The sequence below is a fragment of the Dufourea novaeangliae genome, unplaced genomic scaffold (assembly GCF_001272555.1).
Source record: "Dufourea novaeangliae isolate 0120121106 unplaced genomic scaffold, ASM127255v1 scaffold101, whole genome shotgun sequence".
Lineage (NCBI taxonomy): Eukaryota > Metazoa > Arthropoda > Insecta > Hymenoptera > Halictidae > Dufourea > Dufourea novaeangliae.
In genome coordinates, this window is record NW_015373989.1 from 1,751,928 (window position 1) to 1,772,474 (window position 20,547).

Below are 20,547 nucleotides of genomic sequence, written 5' to 3' on the forward strand. Positions count from 1 at the left end.
TTTAACTAATTTGTTTAAACGACATGTTCTTTTTAAAGATTTAGCTCTCCAGTATAAATCCCTAAGACCGTTATTTATTATTCGTTCGCAAAATAATTGCAAATATGAAACTTCTTTATCTCTTCTTGAACATTCTAATTTCATAGCTCTAAACTGGGTACCTGAAAGTATTTCATTTAATTTGTGTAAAAGATTTTACTATTTCCTAAAAGACACCGTGTGATATTTGATAGCCTATAAAACAATGTGCCGATATAGGGTTTCGATTTATTTACGAAACTAATCTGACTAGTGGCTGCATTCTTTGACACTAATTTTCAAGAAAATAAAACTTCTGTATTTCACTTAATTTGAGAGACACGTAGCTGAATATTAACATACGATCATTATTTAATTACTCGCAATAAATAAAATTTTTGTAAGTAAATAACGTGTAAGTAAATTCATATGTAAAAATTTACCAATTGCCAGAAAGTAATTGTTCGTGCGTATTAAGATTCTTACAATAGGCAGTAAAACTATTCATACTCCCATATAAATTATAAATATGTAAGTGTTAATAAAAGCGGTGTATATATTCTCCGACATATAGATTTTATAAACTATTTATGAAACTACATCTATTCTGAATTTATCTGTTACAAATATACAAATCTAAGGTAAGATATAAAAACGAATAAAACAAGAACATGTAAAAGTTCCCACGCTTTTTGAAAAAGTTTCAAAATTAAAAGTGGATACCATAATTTTAGTAGTAAGGGGACGAGTCTCAAGTAATGTTCAGTTTCTTATAAATATTTCAAGTTATCTAATAGATAACTAACATCTGCGGTTTCATGTCCAATTAAAAAAATGATCGTCAACAGACCTAAGTCAGTAGGACCATCTAGCGATAAAATGATGAAACTAAACGAGACGCCGTCCTTCTTTAAGTTTCAACTAAATTCCGACAGAGATCGGTAGTGTCCAGAACAAATCGATCGCGAAAAAATTTCAAATATTTTTCCATTATCAATTAATATACTAATTACGTAGCTACTGTATAAAAACTTGCACGAAATAAAAACTATTTCATTCCATGATCTATTAGTCTAATGAATATGAGTAATTCCTATATTCTGTAAACATGAGTAACTCCTATATTCACAACAATCAAAATACGATATCAAAATATTTCTCATATACAATAAATTTATTCTTACTCAGTGACAAATCGCATGATTCTGTACATTCCCCGAAATTGGGCTAGACGAATTCCGTGAACGTCACGCAATCTGTCCGAATATTTAACAACAATACTAAACAACAAGTACCTACGATAAATACAATCACATCTCCGAGATAGAACACACAATTGAGCAACCATATTTATATCAGTTCCTCAAACTCCGAACATTCCTATCCATGAACAACTAATGCCTGGATCATCTAAGTACTAATTAGAATACAAACTTTGAAGTCACTATCAATAAACATATCGTTAAAAAAAGATCGATAAAAAATCTCGATTTTCTCCATTTCCTTCTCACAAACCGTCCCCCATCCGTTCTTTCCACAAGCCCAGGGTCTCCTCGGTGAAATAACTCGCGAATTATTCACCGTTCCCATAAACCACGCAAAAAGTTCATCGTGTCGGGACACAGACGCATAAATTTTCCTGAGGCTGAGAAACAAGACCGATACACCGCTTTCGCCACGTGGTTCCGTGGAAAAATGCTCGACACGACGATACTAGACGTCGAACGGGGTGGAAAGGGGGTGACGGAAACACGCGGAAACACGCGTCCACTTCGACGATCCCCGTCGTCGATCGGTGGATCGGCCGGGCGTATACACACGCCTGTGAGATCGTCTCGAGGCGTCAGCGCGCGGCCAAGCCGGCTCGGCGCCAAAATCAGCTCCGCCAGTCGCGGCTTTCCGGTCGGTGTTTTATAAATACTGCGGACACTCGAAGAGTGCAGCGAACACGGTAGACCCCGCTGTAAAATCACAAATCCCGGCGGACACAGAAAGCCACGGGCTCGGTTGCACGATCCCAAAGCGAACGCGATTCTACGATTCGATCCGCGGGGGTTGGTGTCCTCCCCCTTTGTTTTTGTTTTTTTTTTTTGTTTTCGTCGTTCGCGAGAGTTCGCGGATCCAGCAAGAGAATCGTGTGTGCTCAAACCGCCGCCGTCGTCGCTGACATTTTCGCGGGGATTAATTGTGGCACGAGCGAATTCTTGGAACGAAGTGCCAAGGGAAGTGCCCGCGAGTGAGTGAACGAAAGTTGGAGAAGCCGCTATCCGGGTGAAATCGTAGCCGTGACGAGGAACAGTGATTATATGCGTGCTTCTTTTGTGCTGTGATAATGGATTATGACGTGGATACTTCGGCATAGACGTTGACTGAGGGAAGAGGAGAAATGCTTCGTGGAGCTTTCGTGTTTCTTGGTAAGTTTCAGTTTATTTTAGGTATTCGGAGCACGTAATGCCTCTTTTGGGCACACTATCGATTCTTGAGTCCAATATCTAGCTCGAATTTATTTTATTCAGTATCTGCTTTAGGTAATAGAATTTCGAGATTTTGTAGTGCAAAATGTTACGAATTAATGGTGTTTCGTTGTTAATGAACAGTAAAATGGAGACCAAATCTAGGGTAGACCTCGAAATTTACTTCGTTTTCAATAATCTTTATTTCGATGTGAAATAGAATGTCTGACTCCCTGTTAAAAGATCTATTATTTTCAGTAGAGGAGTATTACCGTGTAATTTAATTATCAATCTTCTTGATTTCGAAGTGAAATAGAGTGTCTGACTCCCTGTTGAAAGATCTATTATTTTCAGTAGAGGAGTATTACCGTGTAATTTAATTATCAATCTTCTTGATTTCGAAGTGAAATAGAGTGTCTGACTCCCTCTTGGAAGATCTGGTATTTTCAGTGGGCGAGTATTAGAGTTTAATTCAATTAACAATCTTGTTTATTTCGAAGTGAAATAGAGTGTCTGACTCCCTGTTGAAAGATCTATTATTTTCAGTAGAGGAGTATTACCGTGTAATTTAATTATCAATCTTCTTGATTTCGAAGTGAAATAGAGTGTCTGACTCCCTCTTGGAAGATCTGGTATTTTCAGTGGACGAGTATTAAAGTTTAATTTAATTAACAATCTTCTTTATTTCGAAGTGAAATAGAGTGTCTGACTCCCTCTTGGAAGATCTGTTATTTTCAGTGGACGAGTATTAGAGTTTAATGTAATTAACAATCTTTATTTCGAAGTGAAATAGAGTGTCTGACTCTCTCTTGGAAGATCTGTTATTTTCAGTGGACGAGTATTAGAGTTTAATGTAATTAACAATCTTTATTTCGAAGTGAAATAGAATGTCTGACTCCCTGTTGAATGATCTGTTATTTTGACTGCAGCGATATTAGTGGTAGGTTTAATTTAATTTCCCACTCGCGCTGCGAAAACCAAAATTGTGTCGAATGTTGGAGAAAGGGGACCCCGATATAGTCGCCGCAATTTGGCGAATGAAGTGGCTCATGTGTACCACCGAGTCGAGATTCGCCGCGTTTCGTTGTCCAACTTGCGCAACAATTAACGCGATTCGAAAATACGCGCTTATGCTGTGTAGAGTAGACACAACCTCCGGCAGCGGTAGGTTACATAGAAACAACTTATTTAGAGGAATAATACACACGGACGAATTATAGACCGAAATCTGTAACGCTATTTTTGTTCCCGACACGTGTACTCCAGAATAACAACCATCTTTTTAGAATACCACAGTGGCACCGTACCCTAGATTCACTATAATTATAAAACTCGTCCGTTCCAAATTCATTAATCCCCCATCGATACAAAATCGTTCCTTATTACAAAATTTAATCACGTTTTAATGTTACTTTCATTATCTTCTCGAAACAAAATTGAACACCATAAAAAATTCATTTTTATCCATCTCACGGTTTATCCCGTTTCATTTTTATTCCCGTATTCGAGCGAATAACACACCGAGCGGATTCCCATTTATTTCAGAATAATCCTGCATTTTCATGAAACCCCACGTTCCTGAAATTTCTCACACTTTTTGCATTTCTTTCATGTCATCGCCTTCCGGAACTCCATTTTTCTGCAGCGTATCGGGGCGCTTTTCCCATCTCAAACCCCCCGAGCTCGCATGAATGTTTCATGCACCCCGCCATGTTTCGCATTCGCGAGAACCGTGCACGTGCGCGCGAGCGCGTTCTCCATCGGAAGTAGTCGAACATCAAACGTCGGCCCGATTCTTTTCACGAGTCCCGCAACGACGATATTCGACGGTTGTCGAATCATTCGACTCGAATGTATATATTTTTCTCTCGACGCGAGACACGAAGTAGCTGTTCCCCTTCTATTTCTTTGCCACGGCGTCGTTTTAACGCTTTCCTTTTTTTTTTCTTCGCTCTATTCATTCACGAACACACGGTCGTTCGGAGGCGCTTATGAGCTTTGTAACTCCGTGGAAACGCGTCGTTACCCCGGCGACCCGGCACAAAGCTCGCGGTTATCTGGAACTTAAAGCTTTCGCTTTGTGGAAACGCGCACGTGATCGCGGCTCAAGTGGCTTCCGACAAACTTTCAGCCTCCTCCCCTTCGTGGCCCCAACCGCCTTGGCCAAACGCTTTAATTCCCGGCAGGATCATGCTTTTAGAAAACGACGCGAGCCACTTTACAGTCGCCCGAAATTCGGCTGTTCGTCGGAGTGTTTCGTGTACTTTGGCAAATCCTCAACAGACCCCGCGTGCTTATACATAGGAGAGAATAAGGGCTGTTACATTGTTCCAGAGTTCGCGCATCGATCGGCCGAATGAAGAAGTATCATTGTTGGAGTGTTTAATGTTTCGGTTCCTTGAGTATTCTTGGGCTAGTCGTTCAATTATTTATAAAATTTTATTTTTGTAGAATATGAAAGGGACTACTGTGGTCGTACGAACTTCTACGTCTCAATGGTTCCACTGATGATTAATTTGTTCCGTTTGCTCTGATCAATATATCATTGTTAAAATGTTAATATTACAAAATTAAGTAAAAACAAAATAACAATTTATTTGTCATAGAGGATCAGGAGCAATTTATCTAACCTCAACAAACTCTAGAACTTATAGGAAATTATCTACCGAATTTCTACTCTTTTAAAATTCTATGATGCTCTTTTACTTCACGATAAAAGAAAATTAATTTACTGTGTAAATATCAGAATATTGAGTAACCTTTCACGCATTGGCAAATTGTCCACGTTCCCAATGAGATTCCGCAGTTTCAGAATAATAAAAGCGAGGTGACGATACATATTGTTCCATTTTGTAACACAGAATGGCTATGGTCGATGTAACGGAATCATTGACGCTTTGAATCTGTTCGGCACAGATCTGGGCGAGCTTTCACCTCGAAATGACAGAATGTGAGCCACGCGGTCACTGCGTGAACCACACCGGATTGTCAACCGCTATCCTGACTTTTGGCTTTCATTCGAGCCCGTGGCACACGATCGACCATCGCCCGTCAGAATGAGCTTAATGAAGAAAGCCATCGGCGGCTCCATTCACAGGATACGAGAGTTCGAGCTCGAGAAGGTAACTCAATTGTCTACCACGTCCGCCATTTTACCCTCGTCGATCGTTCGTCGCTCCCTGTAACTGCTGGCACGTAATACAATTTTTCGGACGGTCTGCTCAGCGTAAACTGGATAATAGTCGACTTACTATTACGTGTACCAATAAATAATGAAATTCTATATATTTGTTCCGTGATAATTTAAATACCTATGTTATCTTAACAATATTCAAAACAAGTCTACAATATCCTGTGCCATTTTCAGTGAACAGAAATTGGAAAGATATTTTACTGTATTGTCACTATATTAAAGTCATAGTGAATTACTTATTGGTACACCTAATAAAGGTGGTCGAAATATGGGTTAGGAATTATTGGCAAACCTGTTGAAGATTTTTAAGATGTAACACTTCAATGTATCTAGAACATGTTTCCTTTATGATATAGAGTTAAAATAAGCTTCTTTTGTTTAGGAGTCGTAGTTTCACACTATTCTCGCTATGGTGAAGCACCTAACAGGACCCTATACTTTCAATTAGGTCATATTTAGACCCTAGCCTGTATTCGGACCACCTCCTTTACGTTAGGTTAACAAACCCTAGTCTTCTCCTAGGCTCATTACATCGTCTTAGCCTACAAATCTAAAATTAAAATACTAAAATCCCAATCGTCCTCGATCAGCTAAAATATTTTCTCTTTAGTCATATAAAGATCGATGAACTAAATCAAAAGAGTTGAATCGAAAGATAAACCACCCTAAAATTTTCAACCCTCATGCATTGCGATTAAAATAAAAACGAACCACTATTTTCAAGGGAATATGTATAAAATATCCTTCTCCGAAGGAACATTATTTTTCAACACGATTTCAGACAGGGCATACATGGTTCATTTTTATTTTAACCACAATGCGTAAGAACTAAAAAATTTTAACGTGGTTTTATACTTTATTTTAAAATAAACGTCACGAGCAAGCTTCCTACCTACTGAATATGTACGTCCAACACTGTAATTTAGTCTGTCACGAAGTTCCGAGCCTTGCATAAAGAAATTTATATACTGACTGACAAAAGCACTCCCCAACAAAGAAGCTCCCAGCATCTGGTCTCCATTTTTCTTCCATTGGTCGATGAATCACCGAGTAAGAGCTATCCAGAAGAAACTTCGGAACGTTCGATCGATCGTCGAAAATTGTCTCGTACGTGACCGCGTTTCCAACTAGCCGTCGATCCTTAAATTATTCGTGGACAGATCAATTACGCGACGGTAACTCCTGGGGTCTCCAGCCTCTTAGATCGTACGGGATCCCGAAATAGTGGGTCGTACGTTCGAGCATTTACATCGGAACCGTGCGATCCTCCTTCTCCCTGGCAGTAAACCAACTTTCGCTCGATGCCCACTTTATGACAATGCGCGACGACGATTGTAACCTTTAACACTTCACCGCGTGTTATACGAGGAGTCGTTTCGCGGCGTGTAATAAAGCAATTCTCCTCTGGTCGGCGTGTTCCCATTGTTCCAAAGGACAGGCGGTAAATCCTGCTCCTCTCCGCGGGCAGTTTCGAAAGACTTTGGAAAATCGGGGACACCGTCGCGCCAGGAACCCTTTCCCGCCTATTTTCTGCCTTCGATTCGTGACATTACGCTCCTACAGCCGCAGCTGCTGGTACCTTCAGATCGGAGAATTTGGACGAGTCTTGGGAAACTATCGCTGCACGGTGATAAATGTTGGTTTGACACACAGAATGATTTAAGGGGAAAGTTTGGGAACCTGGGGATATTTAAACCTCTCCGTTTTCTACCAATCTACTAATTTTAGAGTATGGAGTTAGTAATGTGTATATGGAAAGTCAAATTATTTGAATACAAAAAAAAATACAGAAATCGTTTCTCATCAATTTTCAAGTATCTGGAATAAAAATTGCGGTAAAAAGTAACGATAACGTAATTCAGGCCTGAAAGGATTAAAAAGTAATTGTGGATTACCTGTTCGTACACAACATCCGTACTCAACTGGTAAAAAGTATTGTCTTAGTTGTAAAAAAATTGTCGAAATTCAATGTCTCATAATTTTGTTAATATTTATCAAAATTTACTCTTTATTTAAACGAATTTTGATAAATATTAACAAAGTTATGAGACATTGAATTTCGACAATTTTTTTACAAGTAAGACAATACTTTTAACCAATAGTATACATCTCGATGTACAGATAAATCTCCACCAATAGATCAAAGGCTTCTTGAAACAGCTCTATTAAAGTATCACACTAAAACCAAAATTCCAAGAAAAGTTCCGTGACCATCAAGCTTACCTAACAAAATCCATATTCACGGATCTTCAAAAGCCGAAACGCTAGCAACAGCGACCACCACAACGTAACTTCCGACAATTCGCAATCCCGTCGCGTCTCTTGATCCCAACCGCCTTCCCCTCGAGTTCCTCAAACAGTGCCACCTCGATCGTTCCGCGTACAGATCCCGTTCGCTAGCCACGTTAAATTATGCATCGGATCCACGAAACGGACCGCTGTACACTTCAAAAAAAAAAAAAAAAAAAAAAAAAAAAAAAAAAACCCCCATTCCCAAGATCCACCCCCGAATAAATCATCTTCGAGCCACGATTTTATCCGTCGATCTCGTCGATCGCAGACGTGTCCGTCGCGCATTACGTGTCGTGAGTCGAATTAAAAATAGATGCTCGCGACGGATCGCGCGTGTATGTACGCTCCTCGTCGATTCGGCGCCGACGCTCGACTTGCGATCCAAATCAACTACTCAGGGGGGGGGGGGAAAGATGCAGCTGTTCCGTGGTTACCGCGTGTTCCTCCTCCCCCCACTCCTCGCCGTTCCTTCTCCTCCCCCAATTGGTCCGTGAATCGGGCGCACCGGCTGAACATCGCTGCGGCGCTTTCTTCTCCGAACAGGTGAATCTGATCGACGAGTTCGATATCCTGCAAATCGTCGGCGAAGGATGGTTCGGCAAGATCCTGCTGACCGAGCACCGGAGCACGCAGACCGAGATGGTGCTGAAAGCGCTGCCGAAAGCGTACACCGGGATCACGGACTTCTTTCGCGAGTTCCATTACGGTCTGCACCTGGCCGCGCACAGGAACATCATCACCACCTACGACGTCGCGTTCGAGACCGCTGGGTTCTACGTGTTCAGCCAGGAGTACGCTCCGCTTGGTGAGACGAACGCCTATTCGAGTGACCTGTTGACCGATGAAGTCTGAATTGAAATGTTCTGTGTCGCGTTTTTATCGTGTATTATTCGGAGAACGGGCAGGTTTTGTTTTGACTTTCGGTATTTTCGGGTTAGAATTTTGATATAGGGTGATACAAAAAAGGGTTCGTAACTTTTGGGGTAGATTGTACTTGTGAAATGATGAAACAAATTACTGGGAAATATTAGTAGAAATATAAGTACATGGGAGGAAAAATTAATATTTTCAAAGTTACACAAAATTATGAATTATCGCACTGCATGGGAACAATGAACAGGATTGTAAAATAAACTAAGTGTTGAACATTTTTTGTAACCAGGAAAGAAATGGTAAGGTATTGTTTTTATACGGTACGATGACTCCCGAAGCGAGAAAGCCAGTAAAAATGTAAAGATTATTCTGCATTTTTTTTCTTGCAATTATTATGTCGGAACATATGCAAAAATTAAGTGATTTTACGTGGATTCAGAAATCTCTCTGATCAGATACCAAATTAGGAAAGTAGATTCAAGAGTAACAGTGAACTGGCTATTAACCCTTTGCGAGCTTACGCCAAGATAAACTCAACAGTCGACTCTACTGCAATTACTATTAAACTTTAGTAATCTATGTTGTATTTACTTCAACTTCAACTGTATGTCCACATTTCTCTACTGTTATAATTACGTATTTGTATCAAGTATTAAAGTGTAATTAAGTTATATGATATTTATGCAACTGCCTAGACTTAGAATACCTTGAAAAGGGTTAATCTTGTTCAGGATTGGTTAGAGTAATTAGAGCATAAGGTAAGGAAATAGATTATAATACAAACGATTGAAATTCTTCTACATCTTTTAGGGGACTTAACGTCCAACGTGACGGAGACTGGTTTGGGTGAACTGCACGCAAAGAGGGTGGCCAGACAATTGGCCGCGGCAGTGCATCACATTCACAGTCGTGAATTAGTGCACCGCGACATCAAACTGGACAATGTCCTCGTGTTTCGCAGCGATTTCTCGCGGATCAAACTGTGCGATTTCGGCGAGACCAGACGTGTGAACACCGTGGTGCGACGACACAACGAATGGCTGCCTTACTCGCCGCCTGAGGTATTGCAGATCGACACTGACGAGACGTACAAGTAATTATACGATTGACCATTACCAGCGATTAATCAGATACTACATTTATCGAATTATAACATACTAATTTTAACCCTTTAACGCCTAATGTGACGTAAAATCACATTTCCATTCTTAAGTTAACTAATCGCAAGAAATAATTTTTTCCCTGGAAGAGATGTTTAGGCGTTAAAAGGTTAAAAATAAATTTTTGTAAAATTTTAAAAATTGGTTGGTTGAATATCGATATTTTCGACTTCAAAATAATAAGATACATCTATATCAGTCTCATAATTTTGAAATAACGGTTTAAGGGTCTGGGCGTTAAAGCGTTCGCGATATCTTCGATTGCAAACTAATAACTTTCGAAAATCAATTTTCATTCGCGTATAGTACGAAATTATTTCGAGGATCGCGTTTCACTTATTGCATGAACCTCTTGAAAATCGAAGTAATAATTAATTACTCGATAAATTACCTAAATATTAATTTGATAAATTAAATCTATTTTCACGGTATTGATCGCTTCGCTTTCTAAAGGGGTCATGCACCGAAGTTTAATTAGAGTTCAGAGAATCGTATTTCAAGGAATAGATTATCCTGTAACATGTGAGACCAGCTTAGGGGTGGATTTACTACTTAAATACTAGCTTTCGAATTATCCAGTTCTGTAAACCGGTATTAAACAATTATGGCAATGTACTCATATTTTAATCATTTTGCCTCGAAATAACTCTGTCAATGAAAGGGACGAGGAAGTCGGTGACGCGAGTTATGAGAGTCGTGGGGATCGAAAACATGAATGACAAAATTCTGATCGCTTATATAGTGTATTACGTTTCACGTTTTGCAGAGCCCTCACGTCACACGACGTCTGGCAATTCGGCATTGTCCTATTTGTCTGTCTGACCGGATGCCTGCCGTGGCAGAAGGCGGCGTTGGACGACCCGCGGTATACCAGATATCAAAACTGGCACAACGCGACGCTGAACATAGCCAAGAAACCGAAATTATTTCAGCTGATCAGCTCGCGGGCGCAGAGGTCAGTCTCTTCGAATATATGTGACACGGCGGATCAGGCGCCAGCGGTCGCGATACTTTAATGACTAATGGATTGCCATTAAACAAACAAAAAAAAAAGTAGCAAATAAAACGATGTTCCATTTATAATAAAGATTGTTCATTTCTAATTAGTGCAGGTAATGGTAAGACGAAATAGTATTAAAACTTGACGAAATATTCTTGTAAACTCTCAGAATACTTTCAAAATTAATTTATGTAAATTTGAAATCTTATAAACTTATTTATAAGGATAAATGTGAAACGGAGATAGATTATTTCGACTGAAGCTTCTTATGGACTAAACGAAAAATAAAAGACTTATTAATCTTTATTAGAGCCTTTACTTCAAGTGTTCGTGAGTACTATACATGCATGAAATCTGCAATATACTTACGAGTATACTTAAATGTTCTCGCTACAAGTGTCGAAAACAGTAAAATTATATCAAGTAGGTTGTTCAAGAGCTCACGGAATGGTCCATTTGTTTCTTATCGAACAAATGAAACGGATCTCAGATAACGAATGGACTGATGTTGAGTGTATATCGAGCTTGGCCCCAGGGAAAGTTAGAAGCAGTTAATAAAGAAGGGAGAAATTTGGGGATCGATTATACCAGTAAAAATAATCAGAGGACTAAATTATATCAGGGGGTGCAAACCGGAATCCATGGAAATGCTTTTAACTTCAGTTTATTTTCGAAATAAGCGCGATGATGGCCGTGGATGCAGGCCCGCGTTGAATGGTTTATTGTCCCGAAAGAAGACAGTATCGTTAAACGCATCGGACTTGTTGGTGTTCGGGAGGTTAAATTAAATTAGGGGAGATTTATTCGCCGATGAAGGGTTAATTTAACCGCATTTAGACTTCCATCGATTATTCGAATAAATCTACCGAATTATACGGCAATCAATTTCAGTTCACACGTTTCCACTGATATTGCAGTCAATGTGAAAGATTTTCATTAAAACAGGATATACTAATTACCCTAAAAATTACAGTAACCAATTCTGGGTGAAATTAGATCCATTTGTCAATTCACATTGACCAGTCAGTTCATTTTTGAAACCCGATTGTTTCAATTTCTGTTTCAAAATTTTATTTACTTACACGTAAACAGTGAAAGCGTTCGAAACCAATTTCCGTGAACTCCAACAATATTTCTCGACATAACCAAGCATCTCTGAATATTCCCCAGGATGTTCAAACGTCTGCTGGACCCTAAATCGGAGAAGAGGCCCGCGAGCGTCTTGGAAATAAACAAATACCTCGAGGACCGTTGGCTTGCGAAGCTCGGCGCTGAGAAGGCCATGAACGGTAAAGATCACGAAAATTAAAACACGTCCTAGCCACCCACTCCGTTTATCTACTTCATCGCTCTGCGACGTTTGCACAGGTGGCGCCGACGAGAGGGACGAACTTTGCCCCTCGATGTACAGCTTCCACAGCTCTCTGGAGGAGAAGAGTCAACTTCTGCACACCCTGACCACGTACGGGATCGAGATAACGGTGGACCGTACCAAGAAGAAGGATCGTATCCGCGAATGGATCCAGGCGAGCGCGATAGTCGAGGAGTACGAGGGGGACGAGTCCGATCCGAACGAGGACATCCGGATCTACGAGGAGGAGGAGGACGAGGAGCAGCCGAACACCATGAAAGGCAGACACTTCCCGGAGACGCGAGTCAAGACGAACGATACCAAGCGACAGAAGCACAGAGCAAACACGTCAGCGCCACGGAAGAGGCAGACCATTAAGCAGCCCACCGAAAGAAAGATTCCGTTCGCGCCGCAAGTGGCCGAGGAACGGGAGACGATCGCACGGTTCGCGAGCTTCCCGAACGGTGACCCTAGCCTGGCGATCGTGAAGAACGGGACTAACGGTAACACGATGTCCAAGCTACCCCAGAAAGTGGACATCAATACAACCGAAGAGACCAGACCGATCAATGGTGCAAACGGTCAGATCGTTAATAAATCCCCAATAAACAACCTCAACAATTCACAAGACGAGTCCATCCCTACGACCAGTACTGGTTACGGCCCTAATTCCTCCAGCATAGAGGATAGCTCAACTAGACCGAGCTACCAAGATCGAAATGGGTCTCTAGTAGATCGAACTGTTCCGAGGAGTCCCCAGATCCCAGCCAGGAGGCATCGTTCCCAAACTGCCCCATTTCCGGCCCCAACCTCGCCAGCCCTAAACGGAAACCGTCACGATACAGCCAAGAGAAGCCAGTCCACCACAGTACTGCCTACCACGCAGACAGACAAGTCTGTCGCTTTGCCGATGGTCCGATCAACTGACAGGTCAGCTGCATTGGTGCTACCGACTCAAACGGACGGCCAATCGTCTACTTCGCCAGTGACGGCTCGGGGCGAGAGGTCGAATCGATCCACGGGCCAATCAATGTCTCGAGTAGAAAATCAATCCGTTGTAATGCTCCCAGCGGCGGCTCGAGTGGAGAATCAATCGAGTAACGCTTCGCCGGTAGCCCGAAACGAGAAATCCGCGGCCGGGCCGCCGGTGGTGGTTCCCCTCGCAAATCCGCTGACGATGTCTGTCGCCTCTCATCTCGTCATGCAGAGCTTCAACGCGTTGCAAGGGATGAACGCTGTCCCGACCGAGGCAGCAGCTAATCCGAAGACCGGTTCCGTGACCACGAATCCGTCCGGCACGCCCAAGAACAGCCCGACCTCCACGCCAGCGAGGATCTTGACCCCGAAAAACAGCCCGACCGGCACCCCTGCGAGAACCTCAACGCCACCCAGGCTTAGAAACAATTACAGGGCCGACGAAATGTTTGGGTATGGAAAGAACCCTTATGAACACTATGGTATCGCTCAGGGTGTGATTATTAGGACCGAGGGCGCTCGACGGGGCTCGACCGAGAGCGCCAGCAGATCTGTCAGCAATTGATGATCGGATGATTTAACTGTGGACGATGGCGGTTCAGTCGAACCTTGGGTTTAATGCTGCGGGTGATTCGCGGGGTGGCGGTTCGAAGAATGGTTCGCGTATTGTGGTGGAGAGTAGATGGAGGATAGTGATCTTAGAATGGAAAATAGAGTACTGATGTAAAATTTGATGGACTTTGGAATGGAGGGATACTGATGTAGAATGTGATGAATCTTGAGTCGAGGAAGATACAGAGGATCATGGTTGGATTGATGAGGATTACTCTAGATTTGTATAGAGTTTATTGGATGAAATATTTTTTAACGAAGATCGAAAATTGCAAGATTTGAAGTTCGGACTAAGGATGTAAATAGTACCTAGGAGGCAGATTTATATAGAGAACTGTTATATGGATAATATAAAGATCAATCTTCGTTCCACTGTAGAATAAAGAAAGATACGTTACATAAGAATCACAAGAGAAAACATCGTCAGCCCACGACGGAACCCTCATCTTCGAAGACAGAAAATAGAGATCCTACGATTTACCTAAATATTGTAACCGGACGACAGCGGGTCGCTGAAAATACTTCCGTTTAATGAATCATCGTGAGAAATATATCCGTACCCCAAGACAGATTTCGTGGACAGCCAGGATATAACTGAAAGGTGGAGACCAGGGAGGTGACATTTACCTACGTCAATCTCGAGAATGCGAAGTTACGGATGTTACATAACCGGATCTATACGAGAATCGAACATATCCTCATCCACGCGCGCACGATATCGCTGTTCGAGCCATTCGAAATTGTTATTAAAGGTTATGATACAAACGGCACCGTTTAGGTATGCTTCCTGTTTATTGGACACGAGCCACAGGCGACTGTAGGCGACTCTTTTATTCCCGACGATTCTTACATTATTATGTAGCCGGTGCATAAATCGCGAGTACGCCGAATAATACCGAGTTATTTGTTCTTTATCGCCGATGGATCCATCGGAAAATGGGGGAAGAAGGTAATAATAAACCGAACCCGCTGATATAGGGGACGTTTTATTCCCGTTTGAACCAGTGCCGTTTATTTCAGGAACCCTATTTGCATATCCGTGATCGTCGATCGGCCGGTGACAAGTGGACGAAAACTTGGCACGAACGAAACCAACGCGCTCGGGGGAAAAATGGCGGACTACGGCCGCTGGGTGACGTCACCGAGCGGTGAACACCACCGATCGATGGAGATCGGGAAGCCAGACGATTCCACGACGATTTAATTAACTGATTGCGATACACTCTCGATTCTGGCGTCCCTAGGACGGTATTAGCGTAATTGAAATGTAAATATTACAGTACACATACACACACACACACACACACATAGACACACATCGTGAGAGGTTCCCGTACCTCGCGAGCAGTCCAAGGTGTGGCTCTGCGGAATGTGACTGTGAATTACAATTGATTGTGATACTAGAGGACCCGTAGAATGATCTTTAGTTTTTCGAACGTCTCAAATTCACGATCCTTCCGTGTTAGCTCATCGAACCGAACGATTTTTAGCCAGATCGGACGCTCGATAACTATACCTGTGTGTATACGACGCTAAAGAACCCCGACGATTATGTGTGTATTTCGTGAACAAATCATGATAGAATGTACGACGAGTCGGTGACGATCTCGAACTGAATCATCTTTATCAGGAATCTTTGTACAGGGCGTTTCATGAAATGTGAGCTGATCGTTTGAAGATTTATCTAGCGTAAGAGGATTGCATGTATTGGTCAGTGTGTATAAATGTAAGACTCTTCGGCTTTCCTGTAATTAAGCTCGATGAATATTATTAACGTTCATGTGGATACGAATACTTTCAATGTATTCGAGTTCGTGGCCCCGGGCGACTAATCAATTTGTAATTGATTTTTAAAGGCATGTCCACGTTTTTTGAAACACTCTGTATTAGAGACGTTCCTACCTTACCGTGCTCTTTTGTTGTTAAAGAATTACGAAGATTACTCGAGGTGTATGTTATCGAGAATAAATTTACGAGTTTTGTAATGCAAAATATACTTTTGCGACTAATAAGTTTCGAAAGAGATCGCCTCGTTTAGAGGATGCTGTTAATGGCCTTATTAAGGCTGCCATTTTGTTAAAGTGTATTTTTTATGGTTTCTTCTGTTGGATATGCTAACCACTTTTTGCTCTAGAATGAATACAACATTGTTAAAACTGTGGAATCAATTGTTCTGATATTACTGTAGGAAGAACCTAGTAACTTTACAAATACATAAAGCGATGAAACAGAATCTTTAGTCTACTTTTATGCGCGAGGGAGACATTAAAAATTCCTTGGTCTAACAATTTTTTGTTTTAAATCCTGACTGTCGCGTAGAAACATAGAACTAAAATATAGAATTTCGTATTCTTTATCTTCTTATTTTGATCCTAAAAATCATCGACGATCACTAGTCGTTTCTAGTAAATACGATTGCAGACCAACATGATAAAAACTAGTCAATCTTAAAAAGAAGATGTTTATCAATCAGTATCCAGTAGAACAGTGGTTCCCAACCTTCTTTGCCTGGTGTACCACTCGGCAACCAATTTCCCTAAATTGTATCCCCCAATACTACAAAAATGCTTGTAATTTACATAACTGTTATTATTTCAATTTTTTAGAAATTTTCAAAAATTCATCAGACTCTAACACTTTATCATCTGAAAAACTCCGATAACCACAAACACCAGAAATTCAGAAACCACATTCAATCCCATCATTTCCTCCACTATGCAATCCCCAAAGAACACCGAAATGTCACACCTCGAACAAACCAGAACCCCTTAAATCCACTCTCCAGCCGTTCGAGACAAAGGAACCTACCCCACGGTCATACGATCCATCCATATTGGCGGAAGAACACGCTCTAAAAATGGCCTTTATCGCCCCGAACGAAATCACCATCGGGCTAATAATACTTCGCCGATTAACAGCACACTGGGGTCGATACGAACCCCATAAATACCAGCCTCGGGAAAACGTAATTGTCTTGCTACGATAAGTACTCTCTTATTCCTCTCGTTTTTTCTTTCTCTCTTCCCCTGAATCGTTCGTGTATCTCGTTGCCGCGTAATTAATTACGAATAAAAAGGTGTAAGAAGGAAGAGTGCGATAGGCAGACAGAGAGTTGTGGAAATGCTCGATATTCTCGACACGCGGTGTACGCGTCCACGGCGTCGGCGTCGTCGTCGTCGAGGCGACGCAGCCAGCAGGAGGAGGGTCACGGGGGTACGTGTCTGACGATATGGAAATAATTACCGGGCGGGGCGAGGCACGAATTAATTAAGAGATACGTAAGTAGCGTATATTGCGCACGAGATGCAATTACGTCCGTCTTTGAATCTGTGACGCAGCCAACGCCCCCTAGGGGTGGGCATAACGAACGTTCCAGACCAGTTAGATAGATCTTTTTGACAGGATTCCATACTGGTCCAGAAATTGATAAAAATTTTCAGAAATTCATTATACCGATTTCTGTTTTACTAAACGAATGGAGATGTGTATTCGATGATTTCCTTTTGTTGACGTCTCGGTTCCATGTATGCTAGAGCGGAAACGAAAGCCGAACGATCGAGGAAGCCGGGACGGGAGTCCATGTTGGCTTAATTGGGCGGTTCGAGTGAATTTAAGGTGATTGATGGTGGGTTCGAGGCGGGTGAAGTTTCAAGGCTGCTCGAAGTTTAGAATGGCGACGGGCTGGTAAGCTAGCTGCGTGCGGGATTTCATAGTCAGAGTTTCCCTGATGTAATATCGAAGTTTTTAATGTTTGTAATGGGTTTTCACTATTAACAAACGTTCTTCCAAAGCATGACGCGTCATTTTCGTGAATGTCAATGTATTAACTAAAAAACCGCCAAATATGACTGACTCACCATTTGACAGACGAAAATGGCGCGCGATTCGAAATTCAAGTTCTCGCTGAGACACCCTTTACAAAGTCGTTCAGTAACTGTGACACTCAGTGCTCCATTACAAATAAAACATGTTGTCTGTTATTCACATTCCATCATCCGTAATCCAACTAATAGTATCTCCAGCGAATCAACAAAAAAAAAAAAGTCTCGCTCGCCGATTTGTTAATCCCCCCTCCCTTGTCCTCTCATCGTCGACCCGCGATCACTTTGGTCCCGTTTAAACAAGCAACACGTGCAGGCGTGCGACGGTTAACACGCTGATCCAGGATGCACGTCGGGCCCGGTTAATTCGTCGACGCGTCGCTTTACCATTCTATACGCGCGTCGTAATTACACGGGGACGTCAAGGCCGGAGGCTGCACGCGTAAAGACAAGATCCCAGGGCCACAGCGATTACCAGGAATCGGTGAATTAACATTGAGCAGACCCCATGATTCGGTGGCTGTGTGATACACCGATATGAACGGACGAACATACTCGCGAGATCCAATTATAAATAGCGGGCACGTTCCAGCGTGGTCGATCTCCTCCTGCTACTCGCGCACTCTGGGAATTCGGGATCTGGATTTTGTCTGGAACATGTCGGCGGGGTTACAAAACAAATCGAACGGGGACCCCCGAAACATCGTCGTCAACGCTCCCCGTTGCCCGTAACGAGGATGCAGAAGGTTGCCGGACCCCGGAGCCATGGGGAAGCCGTGCCACCCGCCATTAACACCAATTGTGCTTTCATTAATTTTCATCCGCACTTTCGGAGCGGCGTTCACGCTCCTACGGATGACCCGAAGGTGACGGCCGGGAATACCGGGATCGAGAACCCGTTTCACGACACCCACGGTGTTTTTACCGGATTGAATTTTGAGTAGAGATGGTTATTTTGATTCAGAGGAATGTTAGAGGGCGATGGAGCTGGATTCGTGGGGGTTAATTTGTTGGACTTTAGTGGAAATGGTGTTTCACGGTTGGGAATTGTGTTCTAGGGTTTGGCTGGGGGCCACCATTTTGATTTTAACGCGAGGGACCTCTGGTGATATGTAGGTTAGGTTTAAACGAGAGTTGTGTTAATAGAAATTTGTTATCATGGAGATGGTCCTTTTAATTGTGAGTATGTGTTTAACAGTAGAGCAAGGTAATGCTAATGATAAGAAAATGAAATAAATAGACGTTATGTAGGTACCTGCTGGCTATAAGCTTGGGAATCATTGAACCGAGGACTGAAATCTTAAAAAGGGTGAACTTATGTTTCAACCTTCTTTTGCAACGATCTTTGTAATGGCTTGAATTTTTTCCAGAGATAGCTATTTTGATTGTGAATAATGTTAGAGAGAGTTGGATTTTTAGGGACACATTTGTTGAATTTTAGTGGTGATGTTTTAGGGTTCGACTGGGGGCCATTTTGATTTTGGCGCGAGGGACTTCTGAAGAGATATGTATAGGTTAGGTTTCAATGAGATTTGTGTTAATAGAAATTTGTGGTCACGGACACGGTCCCTTTAATTAAAAAAAAACGGTCCTTTACATTAATCATGTAGCAGAACAAGATAATACCGATGATAACAAAATGGAGTAAATAGACGTGATGTACTAACATAAGCTTCGGAATAATTCAATCAAGATCTAAAGTTTGAAATTGTGATTTAACACGTACAAGTGAACTCAAATGGAAATTATGGAAAACGAAAAACTGCTTCACTTTCTGTTGCAAAGATCTCGGCTTGCTATACGAAAGATCATAAGCAAACCGCGAATTTTCATGCAAAATGACATTTTATAAAGTAATTTTTATAATTACGTTTCTTTTGAATATCTCACTGGGTTAAGAATAAAATAGAAATCTGGTTATATCTAGATGAAAGTTTTGTCTCTTCCCATACTTCATAGTGCCTTGCAGACCATTAAATACCCAAAATTCGCGGTTTAATCATAACAACACTTAATAAAATAACCTCCACAATTCGTCCATTCAAACAGAGAACAAAATAACTCAGCGATCTCAGCTATTACGAATGAAAATTCCCGCCTTTTTAGATCCGCCACGAACAATGCTACAGAGCTTCGGCGAACCGTCCAATTAAGAAGCACCTTGTTTGTACACCAGGAAAGAAACGCGTTACGTTAATAACACCGTGATAGAATACAATATAAGAAAAACAGTAATCGTATTACCCGTAGGCACGAACACCTGTAGGAACACCGGCGTATTTTTCGAAAAAGAAGTGCCTGTGCACGCGCTCGGTTTGTGCGGCCTGTTAATTAACTCGCAATCTGGTAATTGGCCGCGATAATAAGTTGCAGTTCTGGCACACGGAATCGTTCCGTTGGGTCATCTCGTCGAGGGTGAGGGGGGGGGGGCTATCTACCGTCGCCCGTAGAAAACATTCGAACGATAAAAAGGTTCACCCGGGTCAAGCCGTTTTAATCCGTTCCGTGGAGCCTCGCGTCTCAGGAGGGCACACAGTATAGTTAGGGACAGGGAGGAGAAAGAGGATTCCGAGATACGGCTGGGAAAATTCAACCTGACCGAAGATTATCTCGCGACCGGTCGAATAGCCTGTTTTACTTGGAAAAATTCACGCTGATACGTTGCTCCGTTTCGTCGACAGTGGCCATTGCGCGGTCTGGCTCTTCTTGCTGAAACGTTCAGATCCGTTGATACCGCTGGTTTTTACATTCTTTGTGCCTTCTATGGAGTAGCTTACGAGATTCTGCGGGTTTTATTAA

General features: G+C 42.0%; 1 protein-coding gene across 1 annotated transcript; it reads left to right on the plus strand.

Annotated features, from left to right (window-relative positions):
- The first annotated feature begins 5,502 nt into the window (after window positions 1–5,502).
- Window positions 5,503–14,156, plus strand: LOC107187689 (mitogen-activated protein kinase kinase kinase 10). The gene is made up of 6 exons (XM_015575837.1): window positions 5,503–5,593; window positions 8,500–8,761; window positions 9,640–9,922; window positions 10,756–10,944; window positions 12,160–12,278; window positions 12,358–14,156. Exons 1-6 carry the CDS (start codon window positions 5,528–5,530, stop codon window positions 13,878–13,880), a joined length of 2,442 nt encoding a protein of 813 aa, XP_015431323.1. The 5' UTR covers window positions 5,503–5,527; the 3' UTR covers window positions 13,881–14,156.
- The last annotated feature ends 6,391 nt before the right edge of the window (window positions 14,157–20,547 follow it).